General features: G+C 44.6%; 1 protein-coding gene across 1 annotated transcript; it reads left to right on the forward strand.

The window, feature by feature from the left end:
* Positions 1-743: 743 nt before the first annotated feature.
* Positions 744-12,158, forward strand: tk1 (thymidine kinase 1, soluble; the record flags this gene model as incomplete). The annotated part of the gene is made up of 8 exons (XM_078401594.1): positions 744-806; positions 1,280-1,311; positions 4,206-4,319; positions 7,385-7,478; positions 8,046-8,135; positions 9,728-9,847; positions 11,724-11,976; positions 12,100-12,158. Coding segments are annotated over 8 exons (825 nt in total), but the record flags the coding sequence as incomplete, so codon positions are not given.
* Between the last annotated feature and the right edge of the window lie 2,962 nt (positions 12,159-15,120).

Raw genomic sequence — 15,120 nt, forward strand, 5'->3', positions numbered from 1 at the left:
ACTATTTCTGGTCAGCTTACAGCAATGTGACGATGCAATCTTGTGTGGTTCGTTTCAAGGATAGCGTATGAGATGATTGGTTTACTTTCACCAGTAACGTGATTTTGGCGCAATTGCAAGTTTGAATGTCTCTCTGTCCCTGGTGTTGCAGTTTGAAGTATCATATCATCATATCATATATATACAGCCGGAAACAGGCCTTTTCGGCCCACCAAGTCCGTGCCGCCCAGCGATCCCCGTACATTAACACTATCCTACACCCACTAGGGACAATTTTTTTTTTTTTTTAATAACATTTTTACCCAGCCAATTAGCCTACATACCTGTACGTCTTTGGAGTGTGGGAGGAAACCGAAGACCTCGGAGAAAACCCACGCAGGTCACGGGGAGAACGTACAAACTCCTTACAGTGCAGCACCCGTAGTCAGGATCGAACCCGAGTCTCCGGCGCTGCATTCGCTGTAAAGCAGCAACTCTACCGCTGCGCTACCGTGCCAATCCACGATTCTAATCGGCAAAGTTAGAGGATTAGCTATCAGCTGAGGAAGGCAAATAAAGGATCTTCAATTCTTATTTTACAATTTACTTGCCAACATTTCGGGTTTTTTTTTTAATTTAAAAGGGAAGAAACCTACCTCCTCTCAGGAAACCTTCTCCTGTGATCTTTAATCAAGTGGGGTTAAATTATTTTGTGCTTTTAACGATTTTATTTTCGTTTTATATTTTTCTCTTGGAAAAAATGAACTCTGTCGTTCCCTCCAGACGGTCTGTTGTCGTCTCCCAACAAAGTAAAGGGACAAATACAGGTAGGCAAAAAACACCATCATCTCTGACTGCTTTTGAACAATTAAGTCGTAGTTTAACTTCTCGCCGGCGGTGTATCCATGGTCAATAGAGAGCAGATGTGAAATAAATTCTGACCCCTCTTATTTCCTGCTTAAATTCTGCTTTCTCTCAGTAAGCGCGCCAAATTTTGAGCAAGTTCAGCTGAAGTAATTTATTCCTGAAGAAAGGGGTCTACGACCCGAAATGTCGCCCATTCCTTCTCTCCAGAGTGGAGATGCTGCTGCTGCTGCTGCTGCTGCCTGTCCCACTGAGTTACTCCAGCATTTTTGTGTCCACCTTTGAAAATAATTTATTCTACAAAATGCTGGAGTAACTCAGCGGGTCGGGCAGCATCTCCAGGAGAGAAGGAATGGGTGAAGTTTAACCCTTCTTCAGACTATTATTTCAAATTATTTATTGTTTTCCTCCTTTTTTTTAATTTTATAATTTGCAGATCATCTTCGGGCCGATGTTCTCGGGGAAAAGGTAAAAAAAAAAAAGGATTGATTTTTTTTTTGTTGAAGCATGTTTTAAATATTTAAGTGCCTTGTGTGTTGTCCTGCAAGCCATGGCGTGTCTCATCCAACAACTGACTGACTGACTGGTCTCCCCGCCCTAACTGATCTTCCCGCCTTCCCCTCCAACCGCTCATATTTTCGCTCCCTTTTTGGTTTTGGCCCCCAAAAAACTATTTTAACATCGTGTTTCCAGCGTTCCACTTGTAACTCAGACAGTGACAAGCTGCAAGTTTTAATTCCCCCCCTTTTTTTAAACCTCATGTTCACTTTCAGCTCTGAAACCTGTTCTGTAGAAGCAGATTCCAGAGAGTCATACAAAGTGTTTTTTTTATTTGTCTGAAGAAGGGTCTCGACCCGAAATGTCACCTATTCCTTTCACAAGTTCACACGTTTTATATGAGTGATAATAATAATAATAATACATTACATTTGTATAGCGCTTTTCTGGACACTCAAAGACGCTTTACATGGTAAATAAAACATAAAAATAAATAAATAAACGAACAGAAAAGGAAGAATAAGGTGAAGCGACGGTCAGTGGTTGAAGGCAGTGTTGAACAGGTGAGACTTCAGTGATGTTTTGAATGTGGTGAGTGAGGAGGAGTCTCTGATGGTTTGAGGTAGTGAGTTCCATAGGGTGGGAGCAGCGATGGAGAAAGCCCTGTCCCCCCAGGATCTGAGTTTGGTCCGGATGGGGGGGGGACAGGAGGTTGGCAGCAGCAGAGCGGAGGGTGCGGGTGGGAGTGTGTCTGTGGAGGAGGTCAGTCAGGTAGGATGGGGCCAGGTTATGGAGGGCTTTGTAGGTCATAGGAGTAAAATCATAGGAGTAGAATTAGGCCGTTCGGCCCGTCTAGCCTGGTCTACCCGAACGGTGGCGCAGCGGTAGAGTTGCAGCGCCGGAGACCCGGGTTCGATCCCGACTACAGGCGCTGTCACTATAGGGAGTTTGTACGTTCTCCCCGTGACCCGTGTGGGTTTTCTCTGAGATCTTCGGTTTCCTCCCACACTCCAAAGACGTGCAGTAACTATGTAGGTTAATTGCCTCGGTAAATGTAAAAAATGTCCCTAGTGTGTGTATAGGATAGTGTTAATCCTATCGTATTAGTCCTATAGTATTAATCCTATAGTATTAATAGTGGAAATTTGTCCGTCTGGACAAATCTTTCTTTTGTTTGTTTGTTTTTATGTCTTGTTTGCTCTGTAAAGCGTCTTTGAGCACCCTGAAAAGCACTATATAAATTAAATGTATTATTATTATTCATGTGCGGGGATCGCTGGTCGGTGCGGACCCGGTGGGCCGAGAGGGCCTGTTTCCGCGCTTTTTTTCTCTGAACTAAAATATTCCGCCATTCAATCATGGCTCAGTCATGATCACATTGAATGGCGGTGCTGGCTCGAAGGGCCGAATGGCTTACTCCTGCACCTATTGTCTATTGGCTGATCTCTGCCACCGAATCCCATTTTCCTGCCTTCTCCCCGTAACCCTTGACACCCATTCTAATCAAGAATTGGTCTATCTCTGCCTTAAAAATAGCCACTGACTTGACTTCCACAGCCCTCCTGTGCTGTGGCAATGAGTTCCACAGATTAACTACCCTCTAAGACTGAGATGCTGCATGTCCCGCTGAGTTACCATTTTGTGTCTCCGATGTAAATGAGTATCTGCAGTTCATTCCTATAGTGTTTTATTGTCATATGTCCCAGACAGAACAATGAAATTCTTACTTGCAGGAAGCCGCTGTGCTGATCAAATTTGATCAGTATTGCGTAATTATTTGCCAAATAAATATCGACCAATTTTTCAAATCGAGTGCTCTTTTTAAATTGTTTTATTTTCAAAACTTTCCAGGACCCAGCCCTACTGAGCTGTCTGCTCCTTTAATTCAAATGTGTTGCTCATCTTCAAGTTTAATCTCACCACTAATCGTTGCAGAGTTCAGCTTTACATTGCCAAACTCTGGAGTTTCCACCTTAAATCGTTCTGCTTTAAGACACTTTAAAGTCTGCTTTGATAAAACTTTTGATCACATCTGTCCTCAAGGTTCCTTGTGTGGATTAGTGTTATTATTTTGGTAACTTCTCAGTGTGGCACGGCCATTTTTATGCTATGTGGTTGTAGATTTTAATTAAAAAATTGGATTGCACTTTGAACAGTGGCGAGGATATGCTTGGGCAAAGATTTGGCATGCACAAATGGTGATATTGGGAAATACAGCCAAAGGGGTTGGTTGAACAAAGTGTCTTAGAAGTGGGTGTAACATTTTGAGGTGTGTAATCCAGAGCTAGTTTTAGACTTTGGAGATACAGCGTTGTAAGCAGGCCCTTCGGCCTACCGAATCCACGCCGACGAGCAGTCCACTAATAAATCAGCACTAGCCTACACACTTGGGGCAATTTACAATTTTTCCCAAAGCCAAGTAACCTACAAACCTGTACATCTTGGAGGGTAGGAGGAAAACTGGAGGAAATAGAAAGAATATCCAAACTCCATACAGACAGCACCCATAGTCAGAATTGAACCCGGGTTTCTGCTGCTGTAAGGCAGCCACTCTACTGCTGTGCCACTGTACTTATTTATTACTTTATTTATAATTATTACTAGATGGGCCATTGGGTCCAAACCTCTCCAGCGGGCCCAGCAACCCCCGTTGTGTCCAAACTTCTCCTGCGGGCCCGGCAACCCTCCCCCCAACTGACGACCCGTTGCCGGTCGGGGAAAGGGGAGAGGGAGCCACGGAGTTGCTTCAACACTTTGTGTCTATCTTCATTAGAAAATAGGCATTGACACTGATAAGACACGTGAACTAAAATCAACTTGGTCTGTGATGCTTTGATTAAACTCCAGTTCTCTTCCCACCGCAGTTCAGAACTGATGCGCCGGGTAAGAAGGTTTCGGGTCGCTCAATACCAGTGTCTTTTGATAAAGTATGCAAAAGATACTCGATACGCCGATGATGACATGGTGACACATGACAGGCAAGTATTGACGGTTGACTTATAACCAAGAATTGAAGTGAATTGTGCCTCAACTCTCTTCCGCCTTTCCTCCTGTTCCTAATATCTTCCTATTTGGAATAGATAGGATAGACACACGGTCTCTTGTCCAGATGAGGGAAATCAAGGACCATAGGACATAGGTTTAAGGTGTGGGGGGGGGGGGGGGGGGGGGGGAGATTTAATAGGAACCTGAGGGGTAACTTTTTCACACCAAGGGCAGTGAATGTATGGAACAAGCTACCAGAGGAGGTAGTTGAAGCAGCTACATCATTAGGAAGGGTTTAGAGTGATATGGGCCAAATGTAGTGTAGATGGGATATGTTGGCTGGTGTGGGCAAGTTGGGCCAAAGGGCCTGTTTCCACACTCTAAGACTCATTGGCTCTATTAAGGAAATAGATTACAGTGAACTACAGCTTATTTTGTATAGACAGTTCAGGATATAAAAATGAAATCAAAGCAAGCTTCTCCAAACTTGGTAGTTCCTTGAGTGCAAAGATCATTCTTGATGTTTCTGCTGTCATATCGGATAGTCTACACTTCCCTTGATGGGGCAGCACAGTTGGGCATGGGTAGAGTTGCTGCCAAACAGCGCCGGAGACTCTGGTTAGATCCTGACCACTGGTGCTGTTTGTACGTTCTCCCTGTGACCACGTTGGTTTTCTCTGGGTGCTACGGTTTCCTCCCACACTCCAAAGACGTCCAGGTTTGTCAGTTAAGTGGCTTCTGTAAGTTGTAAATTATCCCTAGTGTGTGGAGGAAAGTGTCAGTGTATGGGGTGGCTGCTCGTCGGCACGGACTTAGTGGGCTGAAGGGATTGCTTCCGTGCTGTATCTCTAAAGATAAGGAACAAGTCCTTCAACCCACAATGATTGTGTTTAATCTCATCTGCCTGCACATGATCCATATCCCTCCATTCCCTGCATATCCATGTGCCTATTTAAAAGCCTCTTAAACGTCACTATTGTATCTGCCTCCACCAACATCTCAGGCAGCAGGTTCCAGGCACCCACCACCCTGTGTGTAGGTTTATTTTATTTTTTAAACGCACATTCTTTTTAAATGTTGCCCCTCTTGCCCTTAGATCTATGCCCTCTAGTCATTGACATCCGTCTGGTTCTAACTGTTTATCCTATCCATGCCTCTACGTCTATCAGGTCTCTCCTCAATCTCCCTTATTCCTGAAATACTTGTGCGAGTTGGAAGTTTTAAAGCTCACCTTAAAGTAACCGACTTGAAACTAAATGAACTGAGAATTGTCGAAAACAACATTTCCATGTAACATCCCCATGCCTTTTACAACCACATTTAGTCTATCAGTGGTATCCAGTCAATATTTTCACAATGTCTAATGGGAAGTATTGCAGTAAAATGTTCCATGTAAAATTGACATATTGACTTCAGAGCCAAAGAAGCACTCACTGTTTCAGGAGCAATTGCTCTTTAACGCTAGCCATAGAAAGACGTATTGATCAAAGTGAAAAGGCATAGTGACATCCCTTTGTGATTGAAGAACTTGATATGATTACAAGTTGGGGAGAATGGCACAGAAGTACAGTGTGCCAGAGATGCTGCCTGACCCGCTGAGTTACTCCACTAGTTTTGTGTCTATCTTGAATAAGTTCATTTGTTTGAGAAAAGGCCAACATAAATGCTTTTCTTTTATGGATTGCCTTTCCTGCATTGTGTGGTACAGGACAATTCATGACTTGACACAGTGTGCATTCAGTAGAAACTACAAAGGCCAGCAGGTTGGTGAGCAAATAACCTGGTGACGAGAGGACGAGTGCTGCTTGCTTTTAAAAAGGAAAATGCAGAGTCGTAAAAAGACATTAATTAACAGGGCAGCTCTGTGGTACAGCTGGTAGAGCTACTGCCTCTCAGCACCAGAGACCGACCGGGGCTTCGATCCTGACCCAGGGTGCTGTCTCTGGAGTTTGCACGTTCTCCCCGTGACTTTGTGGGTTTCCTCTGGGTGCTCCAGTTTCAGTCTGACCTTCAGCCTTCATAGCGAGAGGATTTTAGTATAGGAGCAAGGAGGTCCTACTACAGCTGTACAGAGTCCTGGTGAGACCACACCTGGAGTATTGGGTGCAGTTTTGGTCGTCTAATTAGAGGAAGGACATTATTGCCATTGAGGGAGTGCAGCATAGGTTCTCCAGTTTAATTCCCGGGATGGTGGGACTGACACATGATGAAAGAATGGATCGAATGGATTTATATTCACTGGAATTTGGAAGGAAGAGAGGGGATCTTATAGAAACATATAAAATTCTTAAGGGATTGGACAGGCCAGATGCAAGAAAAATGTTTCTGATGTTGGGGGAGTCCAGAACCAAGGTTCAGAACTTCAAATCAGCCTTATAAAGGAGGAAACTGGCTAGAACTCCAATGATGTAGGGGGTCAGAGCTAGAAGTAGCTGTTCTGCTGAAGCCATGTAAGTGGCTTAAGAATAACGGCTAGGCCATTTAGGACTGAGATGAGGAAAAACCGTTTCACCCAGAGAGTTGTGAATCTATGGAATTCTCTGCCACTGAAGGCAGTGGAAGCCAATTCACTGGATGTTTTCAAGAGAGAGTTAGATATAGCTCTTTGGGCTAATGGAATCAAGGGATGTGGGGAGAAAGCAGGAATGAGGTACTGATTTTGGATGATTAGCCATGATCTTATTGAATGGCGGTGCTGGCCCAAAGGGCCTAATGGCCTACTCCTGCACCCATTTCCTATGCTTAAAAGGTGAAAATTGTGAAACCAGTGGAAGGAATATAGGTGGCGATTGGGGGGAGAATATCAACAATATGGAGTCAGAGTTGTACATCATCGAAACGGATCCGTTGAATTTTTAATAATTTCATATACTTTGTCCAAGTTCTCAGAAGGTTCGACATGGTAATCTTGCACCTTTTTTGATTCACTCTTTTTAGTCATCATTCAGTTTGCCCACCTTCAGCCCTTGGTTGGGGCTGTTATTGCAATGCCTCAGTGGTTTGAAACTGCTTCTTCTACATCACATTTGATGACCTTTTGTTCTCTTTTCCTATATAGATTCGCAATGCATGCAGTTCCTGCGACAAAGCTGAGCGAAGTTTATCACGAAGCTTTGAAATCTGCCGTTATTGGAATTGATGAAGGGCAGTTTGTAAGTACAGTCGACGGTACTCATTTTACTCACAACCTAAAATGTGCAGTGTATTTAAAAAGCCCAGTTATTCAAAATCGTTCCACTGAATCTTAGATCAAAGTATTTTCATTCTATTAAGCTTGGATTGAAAAAAAACCTTTCTATATTGAGCACTTCAGAAGGATAATGTAACTTGCAAAGGCTGTTTCATACACTTTAATAGTTCAACTCTTCTGCTTTCTTCCCCCAAGTGTGTACCATGCTGGGTTGCAAATTTGTGGCATTAGCCTAGAATCTGATCCTAATAATATCAGTCTGAAGAAGGGTCTCGACCCGAAACGTCACCCATTCCTTCTCTCCTGAGATGCTGCCTGACCTGTTGAGTTACTCCAGCATTTGTAAGTCAATTGGTTTCAGTAAAGATTGTAAATTGTCCCTCGTGTAGGATAATGCTCGTGTACAGGGAACTTGGATGGCATGGACTTGGTGGGCCGAAGGGCCTGTTTCTGCGCTAAACTAAACATTCCTGTTCTTGTGCTGTACTGTGCTATGTGGCAATGTGCTTAAATAACTCCCCTTCTCAAGTTTCCAGATTGTGTTGAATTCTGTGAGGAAATGGCCAACAACGGGAAGACAGTGATTGTAGCAGCTCTGGATGGAACCTTCCAGCGGAAAGTAAGTGGAGAATGAGAGGGGAGGCAAGTGAACTTTGAGTTGGAGAGTCCACTGGGGGTCACCTTATGCAACCTCAGCTGCCCTTTCAGTGCAATAGCCCTGCCTTTAACACCAGCCATGCTCCACTTGATTTGATGTTGCCTTGGGCAGGGTATTGATAGTTTTCATGAATTATCCTCGAAGATAAGTAAGGGTTTCTAACGAATTCCTGGAGGCTCACGGGACAATGGAGCGAAATGGGGAAACTGTTGGAGGGACTTGGCAGGTCCGGCAGCATCTGTGGAGGGATATCAGCTTAGTTTATGATTGTCATATGTAACGAGGTACAGTGAAAACCGTTTGTTTGCATGCTATCCAGTCAAAGAAAAGACTAGACGTGAAGACAATCAAGCTGTCCACAGTGCACAGATAAAGGATAACGGTTACAACATTTAGTGCAAGATATAACATTGAAGTCCAATTAAAGATGGTTCAAAGGTCCGCAATGAGGTAGATGGGAGGCCAGGATCACACTCTAGATGATGAGGGGACTGGTGACTCTGGGAAGAAACTCCTTGAATCTGGAGGTGCGTGTTTTCACACTTCTGTACCTCTTGCCTAATGGGAGAGGGGAGAAGAGGGAGTGACCGGAGTGAGACTGGTCTTTGATTAGGGTAACATTTCTGGTCAAGTTCTTTCATCTGGGCTTATAGAAGGGAAGTAGCCAGTAGAAAGCCACGGCGGTGGCTAGCTAGTGAGAGGGGGAGGGGGGGGGGGGGGGGGGGGTTGGCAGATAGCAATCAGATGGAGGCTGGAAAAGTTTAGTTTAGAGATACAGCGCAGAAACAGGCCCTTCGGTCCACACCAACCAGTGGTCCCCATACACTAGCACTATCCTACATACCAGGAACAATTTACAGAATCTATAAACCGGCACGTCTTTGGGAAGTGGGAGGAAACTGGAGCACCTGGGTAAAACGTACAAACTCTGTGCAGACAGCACCGGATCGAACCTGGGTCTCTGACGCTGTAAGGCAGCAACTTCTACCGCTGCGCCACCGTGCTGTGAAAGGTGGAGATGGCAACAGAGGCTGGGAGGGGGTAAATGGAGAACAAAAGGCTGCAGATTCTGGAATCTGCGAAAGTGAAGTGAAACTGATTGAGGAGGGTAGGTGTGAGCAGTAGCCAAGGTTGGAGGAGGTGTGAGCTGACCCGCTGTGTCCCTCCAGCAGTGTCCCTTCATGTGGTGATTTCCTGATCTGTCCATGTTGAGTGGAGACCAAGTACTTTCCCACAGACCCTGAGAGAGGTGGGAAACTTGGTGCTCCTGGCAATAAAGCTGCAGCCCCACCCCTCAGGCCAAAGAGTGCTGGTGTGTTGTGGACAGACATCCTAATTAAACAATTGGGGCTGATAGTAATGAGATGAAAATCCTGAGGTAGACCTCAATGGGTTTTCATTCCTGGTTACATCTGCAGGGGAGGGGGTGGTGGTATTAGATGGTTCTTGTTGTGGCTCGGGCCCAGTGAATGTAGTACGTGAGGGTGCCAAGATCCAGACATTGTTTTCTGTATGTGGTGTGGTTTATTTTAGGCAATTCTGTATCTTTCTAGGCTTTTGGCAACATTTTGAACCTGGTTCCACTGGCGGAGAGCGTGGTGAAACTGACCGCTGTTTGCATGAATTGTTACCGAGAGGCTGCCTTTACCAAGAGGTTGGGAGTCGAAAAGAAGGTTTGTCACTCTTTCTGCTCTGTCCGAGTTCGTCGCTTTGAGTTCCTCCTCTGCGGAAATCTCGGCTGCTGAGATCCACCCACCTTTGTGTCAATGGACCACTTGTCATCCGTGAGCTGAGCAACGTGTTGTGAATCAGGGCGAGGGAGGGATCAATGCCGAGGGTTTGTGGATCCGATCGGCATCCACGTCTGTCGTGGTGAGGTGCAGGAGGTGCTGGTGGAGTTGCTGCTATTCCATAGAATCGCACAACACGAGCAGAAAGCCAATGCTGCCCCTTGCGTGGAGTTCACCCCCTGCTCCCTTGACCAAGAGGCAACTCGGCTGAGATCTCGGTTCAGTAACAAGTGAAACTTAATAACATTGAGAGCGGTTTTGGGCCCAATATGTGAGGAAGGATGTGCTGGCGTTGGAGAGGGTCCAGAGGTGGTTTACGAAAATGATCCCAGTAAGGGGTTGGGTTAATGTATCATTAGCGTTTGGTGCCTGTACTCGCTGGAGTTTAGCAGGATGAGGGGGGGACCCTCATTGAAGCTTTACTCTTTCATTCAATCATGGCTGATCTATCTTTCCCTCTCAACCCCATTCTCCTGGCTTCTCCACATAACCCTTGACAACTTGTACTAATCAAGAATCTGTCAATCTCCACCTTAAAAATACCAGGATAGATAGTCAAGCGAGTAGAAACAGAAAGCAAAAGAAATAAAGGATAGAGATGAAAAGTTAAAAGATTGAAAGAAAAGAAGACAGTAAAGAAAAGAAAGATTAGGGGAGATCTACCTATCTCGTATTTTTGCCCATCCGTCACCCGGTTCTAAACCGTTTAATTTCTACGGTTATGTTATGTTATGTTATGTCTTTACTGTCTTCTTTTCTTTCAATCTTTTAACTTTTCATCTCTATCCTTTATTTCTTTTGCTTTCTGTTTCTACTCGCTTGACTATCTATTCCGACACTCTTTATTTCTTATTTCTTTCTTCTCTCACTGTTCTTTTACTATTAAATCAAAAGTATGAAGTTGTACAAGAATGGAAATATGTATTTATGTATTAGGTACTCAAGTACCACACTATTGTACTTACTTCTAACAAAAATTAAAAAAAATAAAATAAAATAAAAAAATAAAAAAAATACCAGGATAAAGGTTACAACATTTAGTGCAAGATATAACATTGAAGTCCAATTAAAGATGGTTCATGGTTCAAATGAGGTAGATGGGAGGCCAGGATCACACTCTAGATGATGAGGGGACTGGTGACATCTGGGAAGAAACTCCTTGAATCTGGAGGTGCGTGTTTTCACACTTCTGTACCTCTTGCCTAATGGGAGAGGGGAGAAGAGGGAATGACCGGAGTGAGGCCAAAGACGTACAGGTATATGGGTTAATTGACTGGGTAAAATGTAAAAATTGTCCCTAGTGTGTGTAGGATAGTGTTAATGTGCGGGGATCGTTGGGCGGCGCGGACTCGGTGGGCCGAAGGGCCTGTTTCAGCGCTGTATCTCTAAATCTAAATAAATCAAATGACATTGCCTCCAAAGCCATCTGTGGCAATGAACTCCACAGATTCACCACCCTCTAACTAAACAAGTCCCTCCTCATCTCCTTTTGAAAGGTGCGTCCTTTTATTCTGAGACTGTGCCCTCTGGTCCCAGACTCTCCCACTAGTGGAAACATCCTCTTCGCATCCACTCTATCCATGCCTTTCACTATTCGGTAAGTTTCAGTGAGGTCCTCCTTCATCCTTCTAAACTCCCTACGATTACAGGCTCAGTACCGGCAAATGCTCATCACACGTCCATTATTGGTGATACCGTTGTTGGTACATGTGACAATTAAACACTCTCTTCATGTTAACTCCTCTCTCTGTTCCTCCAGGTTGAGGTGATTGGAGGCATGGACATGTATCGGGCCACTTGCAGGCTCTGCTATATTGCAGAAGGTAACTTGTCCGCCCAGCAGGATGACAAGGAAAATGAGGTCTCTACTCGGCCAGCGAAGAACAGACACCTCTTGCCTTCAGATTGTTCCGCCTCTGGGGACATGGGCAGATTGACAAGGAAACTCTTTGAAAACCTGCAGCCTTCCACCGCGGTGGCCGACCCCTGTTTCTATTGGAACCTAATCAAATGTACAGCACTTTGGTCAACGTGGGTTGTTTTTAAATGTGCTATACAAATAAAATTGACTTGACTTGACTTGACTTGTTCCTGAAGTCTGCCTTGAGTGCCGCTTTTGCTTGCCCTTTCACTAGCTGCTTTCATTTCTTGGTTCGTTAGTTGCTTCAGCATCTACGTACTGGCGACGGAGTGACTAGGTCCAAAGCTCTCCATTGCAGTGAGTAGAGTCTCTGAAAACGACCCTGTTCTCAAAGTAGGTATCACAGACTGAAGAAGGGTCTCGACCCGAAACGTCACCCATTCCCTCTCTCCTATATGCTGCCTGACCTGCTGAGTTACTCCGGCATTTTGTGATACCTTCGATTTGTTCCAGCATCTGCAGTTATTTTCCTACACTACTGTTCTCAAAGTAGTTCTGCAGAAAGAACTAATTGTCAGTTTTTAATGAGAAAAAAGAGGATTAAGAATTTCACATTAATTATTACGCAGACTTGTTTTTCAATGTGGTCACATGAGGGATTTGCACCATATTTCTGTGGCCATAAGTCAAGTTAAATCAAGTCAAGTCAAGCACATTTAAAAACAACCCACGTTGACCAAAATGCTGTACATCAGTTCAGGTACTAAGAACGAACATACAATGGCACACAAACATAACAGCACATACATAAACACTTCACAGCACCCCCTCAGAGGGCCTCAAACGCTAGGGAGTAGAAATAGGTTTTGAGCCTGGACTTAAAGGAGTTGATGGAGGGGGCAGTTCTGATGGGGAGAGGGATGCTGTTTCACAGTCTAGGAGCTGCAACCGCAAAAGTGCGGTCACCCCTGAGCTTAAGCCTAGACTGCGGGATAGTGATTAGCCCCAAGTCGGCTGACCTGAGGGACCTGGAGATAGAGTGATGGGTTAGAAGATTTTTGATATGGGGGGGGGGGGGGGGGGCAAGCCCATTTAGGGCTTTGTATGTGAATAGGAGGAGCTTGAAGTTACCGTTTTGATGGAGTCGGGGTGGCCGAATAGGATGACCTCAGACTTGCTCTCGTTTAGTTGAAGGAAGTTCTGTGCCATCCAACATTTTATGTCCTCAAGGCAGTGCATGAGGCTGATTAAATTTGACCGGTTGTTGGGTTTCAGGGGGAGATAAAGCTGTGTGTCATCCGCATAGCAGTGGAAAGAAATGCCGTGCCTTTGAATGATTTGGCCGAGGGGGAGCATGTACAGAGAGAAGAGAATGGGGCCTAGGATGGAGCCTTGTGGAACCCTGCAGGAGAGGCTAGCTGGGGAAGAGGAATAATTGCCTATGTTGATGGAGAAACTCCTATTTTTTGAGGTAGGAAACGAACCAGCAGTGCCATCAACGCCAACCCCGTACCGGAGACGGTTAATAAGGATGGTGTGGTCCACTGTATCGAACACTGCGCTGAGGTCGAGAAGGAGCAAGATTGTCATTAATAATTAAAAAGTCATTAATAATTACCGAGCCTGTAACGGTCCTAAATCTTCCAGTCAAAAATGCATTTGAGGTTCCATTGTTAGTGTGATTGCATTTATGTGTGGTCATTTTCAACTTTACAGCCAGCCAACACTCGAGACCATTAATGATTCTGCAGAATAGGGCTGAGAGGAGGAAGAAAACACAATTTTCTAACTGGAGACATGGCTGCTATGCACAGTTTAAGATTTTATATTAAAGCTGTAAATATTTAAAGCAATGACTTCAAAGGTCGTGAATATATAATCCTTATTTGGCATGAGTGTGACTTCGGAATCAACTGGATGTCAGTGGTGTTGGTAGGCAGGAACGTGAAAATTAATTCCCATTCCATTTTTAATTCTTCCTGGAGAATATGTTACATCTAACAAGATGTCTCATCGCCACCCCCTGCTAAATCCCTCATTTCCAGCATCTGAAGTGGCTTATAATTGATCAATATATCAGCCACATGGGTCCAGAGGCTAAATAGCCTGTTGACAAGTGATATTTTTCCCAATCCAATTAATGCTACCATGCTGTAATAGTGTATTCTGTAATGTTATTTTTCTTTGTACTTGTGCATTGGCTTCATCGTACTCCTGTACAGTAACTGACTAGATACGTGCATGCAAATAATCACTGTTAGAAAGTTATTTTTAGTTTAGTGATACCGCTTGGAAACGGGTCCTTCGGCCTACCGAGTCTGCAGCGATCGCCCTGTACACTAGCAGTATCCTACACACTAGGGACAATTTATAATTTTTATCAAATCCAAATTAACTTACCAAACCTGTACGTCTTTGGGGTGTGGGAGGAAACCGAAGCAACCGGGGGAAACCCACGCAGTCACGGGGAGAACGTACAAATTCCGTACAGACAGCACCTGTACTCAGGATCATACCCGGTCTCTGGCACTGAAAGGCAGCAACTCTACCGCTGCGCCACCGTGCTGCCCTAATATTATATTAGGCAATGCTATATATATATATATATATATATATATATCTATATAAGTCAATGATCATGCCCTCAATCTCATTCCACAGGATGAGGAGAAAAAGTGAAACTGAAATTGTAGACGTGTAGCTCAATGGTTGCCTGTAGTTTTGGGCGGCACGGTGGCGCAGCGGTAAAGCTGCTGCCTTACAGCGTCAAAGACCCGGGTTGGAGCCCGACTATGGATGCTTGTCTGTACAGAGTGCACATTCTCCCTGTGACCGCACGGGTTTGCACCAGGAGCTCCGGTTTCCTCCCGCACTCCAAAGACGTGCCGGTTTGTAGGTTAATTGACCTTGGTAAAATTGTCAATTGTTCCTAGTGTGTGTAGGGTAGTGTTGGTGTGTGGGGATCGCTGCTCGGCACAGACTCTGGACCGAAGGGCCTGTTTCCATGTTGCATCTGTAAACAAAACTAAAGGCTCTTGATTTGAAGGCAGTGCAATGCAAGTGAATGTGTTAAGGCAACTGCAGTTTAATACCTGCTCATTTGGAATGCTTGCTGGCTGATTATTCCTGGTCTGTCGATGCATCAGACTGGCAGAGCTGAATATTCTGTTTCCATGCTGTATGACTAGGACTAGAATGGGGAGTCCAGGAAGCACACTTGTTCAAACAGCTAAGCCTAATGGGTCTTCGCAGTAATAGGCAAGAGATTGAACCAAAGGTTTGCTACGATTTTGTA

Source organism: Rhinoraja longicauda, chromosome 6 (genome assembly GCF_053455715.1).
Source record: "Rhinoraja longicauda isolate Sanriku21f chromosome 6, sRhiLon1.1, whole genome shotgun sequence".
In the NCBI taxonomy this organism is placed as follows: Eukaryota; Metazoa; Chordata; class Chondrichthyes; order Rajiformes; family Arhynchobatidae; genus Rhinoraja; species Rhinoraja longicauda.